At 37.4% G+C, this 7,785-nt stretch overlaps 1 protein-coding gene across 1 annotated transcript; it reads right to left on the minus strand.

Annotated features, from left to right (window-relative positions):
- Positions 1 to 6,215: 6,215 nt before the first annotated feature.
- On the minus strand, positions 6,216 to 7,774 carry NP15.6 (NADH dehydrogenase [ubiquinone] 1 beta subcomplex subunit NP15.6; the record flags this gene model as incomplete). Its single annotated transcript, XM_027354578.2, is given in 2 exon segments — positions 6,216 to 6,576; positions 7,641 to 7,774. Coding segments are annotated over 2 exon segments (285 nt in total), but the record flags the coding sequence as incomplete, so codon positions are not given.
- Between the last annotated feature and the right edge of the window lie 11 nt (positions 7,775 to 7,785).

The raw sequence follows: 7,785 nt of genomic DNA on the forward strand, positions 1-7,785 counted from the left end.
TCGGAATGTTATTTTACTCCATCGGGGGTTAATAAAACGCGATTATTATGCACTCATCTCATTTGACCTCAAAAGGGAAATTGGTGTAGATGTCCTAGTTTTGATTTGGCTCTTGGAAAAAGTGCTAAGAAATATATTCAAAACATGGGTCCAGTTCAGGAAAGGGAGTCCCCAGTGTGGGCACAAATGTATTCTCTCATCAGAAACAAGTCTTCACCTACTGCCAGAACACAATGCCATGGTATGTGTAGCTTTGCCTGCATAAAGGTGTAAACACTTTGCAATCACAATGGACTACTGCTAAAGGTTTTGGAATTTTTTCCCCCTTGCCAACTGTGAATCATACATAAATTTCCTCCACACGTATTTAGGTTCTTATGCTCCTCAAAATAGGTAAAAATGCATTAACTATTTTCTAAGCATACCATAAGCTTTTGAGGTGGAATATGAACCAAGGCTCCATTTAAGTCTGTATAAAGGACCCAAGGACGAAAGGTAAGTATTTTCAAATTTCATACTTTTTAAAGTCTTGAATATCTTCATTATTACATTATTGAAATGAGAGCAGAATTTGGCTGCCCTTTATGCAGTATAATTAAAAAGTACAACTTAACAGGTCCTGGATATTGCAAGAGGAACGCAGCAGCCAGTGGGCCGGTCTTCAAGCACAAGAAAAGTCTGAGGTGAGTTCCTTAAATTTCGTAGAATAACCTTGATATGTGAATTTGTAAAGAATTAGGATTAAGTAAAATGTATTATGGATTCAAGCTTACCGTGCATTCATTATTTGCAGGTGCTGTTAGAGAAGCCTAAGGATGGAACTGTTTGCAGTTTGCATAAAGTAAGTTTTGGTATAATCTGCAGTTTTTTTTTTTTTAAGGGGGGGGGGTAAGAATTCCTAAAATCCTGTTTTCTTGTAGGCAGAAATGTTAAAATTAAACAATGATGAGACATCATGCACCACACAGATTGCTATGTTGAGATTTAAATACCAATATCTGATGATTTCAATCTTAAATATGTATGCTGTGTAATGTGAGCATTTTTTAACAACCCTGTGTCATTTTAGATATGAAGATAGCAGTAGTTGCTGCCAGTAAAACAAGCTCAGCAGTATAGTAAATTGAAATGCCTATGAAGAACCAAGTGGTTGTGCTGGAGGGCAAGCAAGGTAAGAAAATTGCTTTTTTTTATTTTTTTTTTCCTTGAAATATTAATATAATTTCATTGTTGTAAAGAGCAAAGTAGCTTCTAGGTTCTTAAAGCATTGAAAAATAGCTTGATATGATGACCAATTATGCATCACCAACCGAGTGTCTTGACGACAAACCTACACCGAAAATTCTGAGTTTACAGATGAGTAGTAATATTGATGCCTGTCTAGAGGCTAGAATTAATGTTTGAATACTCTTGCAGGTTACATCAGTTTGTTGTGCAGGAGAACTGGCAAACATCCAGTTGTCAAAGGTTTCTTATACAGCAAACCCAAGTCATTGTGAACTTTCCTAAACCTGTGCATATTGTGCAGGCTTTAACCATGGTATGTAGCCTTTGTACTTTCACTTTTTAATAATCCTAATCAGTATATTTCATTTTGAATTTCAATTGTATAGCACTGAAAATGATGAGACACCATGCACCACACAGATGGCCATGTTGAGTTTTGAATACCTATATCTGATAACTTTATATCATATTTGTATGGAGTGGAATGAGAGTATTTTTGACAACCTTGTATATCTTCAGATGCTGATCATTGCATTACTGCCAGTGAAATGGGTCATCAGTGCACCTACACTCGCATGCCTATAAAAGACCATAATTGTGCTGGAATGCATGCAAGGTAAGAATCCATTGTTTGCATTAATTCAATCCTTTATGGTAACAACTACTGTTTAGAGCTGAGTAACTACTAGGTTCCTAAAACATTGAAAAATAGCTTGATATGATGACCAACTATGCATCACCAACCGAGTGTCTTGACGACAATCCTACACCGAAAATTCTGAGTGTTACTCGTAATAGATAATGAAGTTCATTTAGAGGTTAAAATTAATAGAAATACATTTACAGGTCATCTGAATATGCAGTTGAATGTGGGTGCATCTTGCTGAGGAAGAATGCATGTACAACAAAGCCACAAGGCACTTTGAGCTTTATGCAAGTTTGGCAAGGTATGTAGCCTCCTTCCTTTTCTTTAAAATCTTTCAAAAATGTTTTATGAATGGTTTTCATTAGTGTATTACTGAAAATGATGAGACACCATGCACCACACAGATGGCCATGTTGAGTTTTGAATACCTATATCTGACAACTGCATATAGTAAATGTAAGATGAGAAGTTAGATGTTAACATTTCATTAGTTTAATTTATTTTCAGGTATGAATATGAGCACAGCAGTACCTAGTGAATTAAGCTCATTGGTGTACCTTGGCTGAGATGACCACAGAAAAATGGAAGATTGTACTCCAAAGTAAGCAAGGTAGGGTCTTTCCCTGAAGTGGAAATACATCATTTGTAGTGTTTATTGAGAGGAAATTTTGTTCCTATAGGAATGGCTAGAAATGATGACAAATTATGCATCACCAACTGAGTGTCTTGACGACAAACCTTCACCGAAAATTCTGATGAATTTGTATTAAGATGTATGAAGAATCTTTCAATGCTTTAGAAATAATGTACTAATATTACAGGTCACAGGATCCATTGAACATGCTTTGTGGAGCGTGTGAACATCCTGTTGTCAAGATACTGCACATACAACCCACCCACAAGCCACTCTGAATCCTTGTGTTCTGTTCTGTCACTTGCTCATATTATAGTTCTTTTGAAGTATGGCCATCAGCCATTCTTCAGATAAATTATGGCAATGTAAGAAAGTTGTGTAGATTTACAATAAATATGAAATTGTTTGAATTCTACAAAAAACAACCTAATCCAATCCAACCCAACCCTAACTTTAAATGCCTTGCAGTTCTAAGAACATACTGGTAAATGGTTGAAGATTATAACAAAAATGTGATAGACATCAAGGTCATATAGAACTACAGAACTACAGGAAAGTAAAGAGGTAAAAAGGGTTGGGAATAAGCTAATGAAGAGGTTTAACATTATCAGAGGGTGTTTCGGTAGTGAAGTGTAGAGAGGGGGAGCTGGTGGTGTGTAGTACAAGGTAAGGGTTAGAATGGGAAGAAGTTAAGGGATTAGGGCGATTAGATCAGATGGAGGATGTGTGTCTGAGGAAGGAGAATAAGTTGCCAAAGGAAAAGGTAAGGGATTCCGAAAGGATCAACAGGTTGGGGGGTCAGGCAAGTGAGAATGACTGGTAAATTACTGCACACACAATTTCTGCAGTTTGCAAGAAAACCTGAGTATATTATTACCCTGAAACTGCTGGGATGGAATGCAAGTACACCCAACAACAAAAGTGAAGTCGCCTTGCCAGACCTGGGCTTGGAGAGATCTTGCCCTTCTTGCCCTGAAAGGTGGCCCACGTTCAAACAGCCTGAACATAGTTAGGAAGGGGATGATTGATTCGCTAGACAAAGCAAGGAGTGTTTTTGGCTGTTTCAGTCCCATCTTATTGAGGCTAGTGTCTGCACCCCCCCTCTCTCCCTCTCACTCTCTCTCCCCCCCCCCTCTCTCTCTCTCTCTTCCCCCACTCACTCTTCCCCCCTCTCTCTCACTCTCCCCCCCCCCCTCTCTCCCTCACTCACTCTTCCCCCCCCCCCCCTCTCTCCCTCTCACTTACTCTTCCCCTCTTTCTCACACACACACTGTGGGTAATACTTGTGGGTGTGAATAATGCATCGTCTAAGAGCCTCTTGGGCTACCAAACATTAATAAATGGCTTTGGCTGCAAAACTGAGGGTAATGGGCTGTAAAGGTATAGGTATCAATTCCCTTGTTTTCCTATTTCGTTTGGGTATCTACGAACCGTGACCCAGTCTCGTTCATGAATCGCGAAGCATGGTTGGGGTCAACTTGAGTGTGATGGGCCACTTGGTTTTGTGCCATGCAATCATATACTTACAGAAAGTATTAATGCCTATCATAGCATTGTTATTTTTGAGATACAAATTAATTTAAAGTGCATTGTCAGTCAGCCTAATTTATTATATTTCCGAAACTTGGTGAAAATGAATGTTGTAAAAAGAAAAACAATGAATGTGTGCAGCGGTGCATTAATATAATGGTGGGGTATATAGGATGCAGGTGCGAAACTTGTACTAGTAATATATCTTTTAGTATCAAATTATTGAGTCTTTAGGCCTGGGCACTTCCCAGCAAACCCCTTTCCCGGTTCACGCTTGCTGACTCACCCCGCGAAAGTTCGAGTCAAACTTCACTTTACCCAAGGTTAAGGGGATATTCCCTTAACCTTGACTATACTCCTTTCTTTGTCGTTTCAGCGGCTGGTGCCCAACACCTTGTCGGTGTTTTCCACTCCAAACTATTCAAGAAACCCATTGCTTTCGATATCCGCCTTTTACTTATTAATTTTGTTACTTTGACAAATAATTGTAAATATCTGGAAATAAAATGTCGTATTAACTAGTCATATGTTCTTTTCCAAATAACATATCAAATTTACCATCATCAAAATAGTGGATCCAGGTGATATAAGTAAGAGTAGCTGCTTAGGATAATACAGAGCCATATATTAATATACATCCTTCATATATGAATGTAGGATATTTCTGTTTGACGAATATGTTGGAACTGTATTCATATTAAATGTTTTTTTTTTTTATGTAGAAAATATGATAAGGAATTGGAATAAAACGATGTAATAAGATTTCTTGATAATCATTTTCGAAATGAACGATAATTTATTTCTTAAGACAGGTTTCCAATATATCCACTAAATTAACAACTAAACAGGAATAAAAGTGATCCCTCTCTCTCTCCATGTATATTTGTCATTTTTGCTGCTCTAAGCCTGATTTCCGTACTTTCCCCTCACCTCATTCGAACTACCCTAACTATGCCCTAGTTGTTTGAACGTGGGCCTCCTATCAAGGCAAGAAGGGCATGATCTCACCGAGCCCAGGACTAGCGAGGCGTCACCGCTTTTGTTGCAGGCTGTACATGCTATCCCCACTGTGAATTTGGTTTATTCATTTTCTTTACATGCGGTTGGCTCCAAAATACTTGGGTCGTGATAGCAATAGCCTCAGTGGTGACCTTGCCCGTTTTTTTTTTTTTTTTCCTTGAAATTCAGAAATATTCTCCTTTCTCTTGTATTGCTTTTAGTAATGTCAGTTACATTATAATAATCATATTTAAAATGGTATCATCAATATTAATGGCATTAGTAAAAAACAAATAACTGAAGGTCACCAGATCTATTGATTAACTACTTGGTGCTAAGCATATGTGGAGTGATTTATGTGTAGACACCTTCCATAAATCAATACTTCTTAAAACACTTAAATACAGTGACATTGGGTTTACATTGTTCAGTTTAAACTTTCATGGTGACAACACATTTAATAATTATTTTCATATTGATAATAATTTTGTCTTGAAACTTGTCTGTTTATAAGCATTGAGTAGAGAAAATTAAAGGTTTAAACAGTCAACAGTATTGAGAGCTATTAACCAAGAGGTGGAAATTGATGATAGAGAATTCTTGTGCAGACTACATGTTCTTCCTTTCATTCATTTTTTCCTAAATTTTACTTTAGTTTTAACTAATAATTATTGCAATAATGTTCTTAAAATTTTTGAAAGGCTACTATTATTAGTATAAAATAGATCACTTGGTTTAGTTTTAAGGAAAGTAATATACTATTGCACTGAAGAATGCCTGTATTTTGTATGAAAGAATGTGGACCCTATTAGGATGCACAGGACCAATTATAGTTCTAAACCTGCGAGTTCATTTTTACATTACTTTTAACCAGACAGTCGCGTAAAAAAGTCATCTTCCAGTTAAATAGTATAGCATCTCATTTGTACTTTTCTTTTGTTATCAAAAATTCTCTGCCACAGTTTCATTCCTGGGCATCATGAGGGTTTTATAGAAATTTAGACACTGCGGCATGGAAGCAGATGATTGCTGAGTCCCGATACAGCGTCAAACTGGCGGGATGCCAAGCAATTTTTTTTTCGGGGCTCATATGTGGGGGGACACATCGTTACTGGGTTAAGTTAATAGGAGTTGGTTTTTACATTTTATGGTCGGGGAAAAAGATAATAAAATACCAGATAAGAACTGTGTGGTGCATATATATTTCATTTAAACATATTGATATTTACAAAATGGACACCAAGGATTTCTTGCATTCCATAACACCTGCAAGGAAATATGTAAAAATTACAATAAATACTAACACCTGTTTGGGCACAAATATGGGGAATCTCAGATGCTCTCTGAAGCAAAAGAAATGACACTATTCTCCTAAACAGGTTTTCTTTTTTAGATGATAATCTCGGTGTCGCCCAGCTCTTCGTCTTCTGGCAGCTCAAATTTGTCAACACTGACCAGGTTCGGGTCGATCAAAGGGAGTCCCTCAGCCTCTCGTCGTCTCAGCTCCAGGTAGCCCTCTCGCTGTGCCCAGTCAACCATTCTGAAACAAACAAGGCTTGGTCAGAGGGCTTTCTGCAAGAATTTCCCCTTCCCTTAGCCTGGGGAAATTGAGAACATGAAGTTTTGATACCACACTTACCTCTAAGCCCTAAAGCAAGGGTCTTCACCATTTAATGTTTCTAGATCCCTAATGGACTGCCTAATATGGTCACAAACACCTTCCCTTGAATGTCCAAAGAATCATCACCTGTCCTATTAGCTGCTAGTATGACTTCACAAGATGTTGATAGCTTGGACATACTTTAGCTATAAATAGCAAGATACCATAATTTGTAATTCTGTATTTGGTTACACGAGGCAAAAAGAGTTATCATTTGTGATAAAGGGTGAAATACCATTGTTTTTACTTTTGTCCATGTAAGTCTAGGGTAGTACATAAAACTAGTTTCAAACTATGGAATAATAGTGCTAGTTAATAATCAAACAAGCTACCCAAATGTGGAATAAATTAAAATAAATTCAAATACTACGCAATCAAGTCTCAAACCAACACCAAAATTCACATGCCCCCAGTTTAGCACCCTGGCTAAGAGGATGGAAAAATTCAGTAACATATACCCACAGGACAGTAAACAAATGGAGATTAAATGTTTGTACGAAGAAAAATAAATCATGAGACATGACTTTCCATGTTCACTGCCCCTTGCACAACACTTAAATACAACAATGCAGTGCTCACAAGAAGTAGACTCCAATCATAAACAAAGGAATATTACTATCTTTCAACCTGAATAATGACCACAAATTCTTCCAGCAATTTTAATACACTGTCGTTAAGGTAACTCTTCTTCCAAAGGCTACTATAGGCTTAAATGATTGCCACCAAACTTGCCAGAAGACCATATTACTGTTGGATCATCTCAAGACAACCTATTTCATGATTTAAATACGAGGAAAGGTAAGGAGAGTAAAAAGAAAAAAAAACTAAGAAATGAAAGAGGAGAAGAAAAAATAATGGAAAACCTCCAAACTATAACAGAAAACTAATGACATACCCCTATTAATATTTGCATACATCAGATAAATAATTCAATAAATCTGTACCTGTAATCAGGCATGTAGGCCCAGATGAAGCCACCAAATACTAGGCACAGCGTAACGGAGCAGAAGAAGGTCATGTGCATCACCGTGTTGTCCTTGGTCTCCGACTCATAGCTGAAACCCCAGCTGATCCAGTTCTGCAGAGGGA

Source organism: Penaeus vannamei, unplaced genomic scaffold, assembly GCF_042767895.1.
Source record: "Penaeus vannamei isolate JL-2024 unplaced genomic scaffold, ASM4276789v1 unanchor3995, whole genome shotgun sequence".
NCBI classification, from domain to species: Eukaryota; Metazoa; Arthropoda; class Malacostraca; order Decapoda; family Penaeidae; genus Penaeus; species Penaeus vannamei.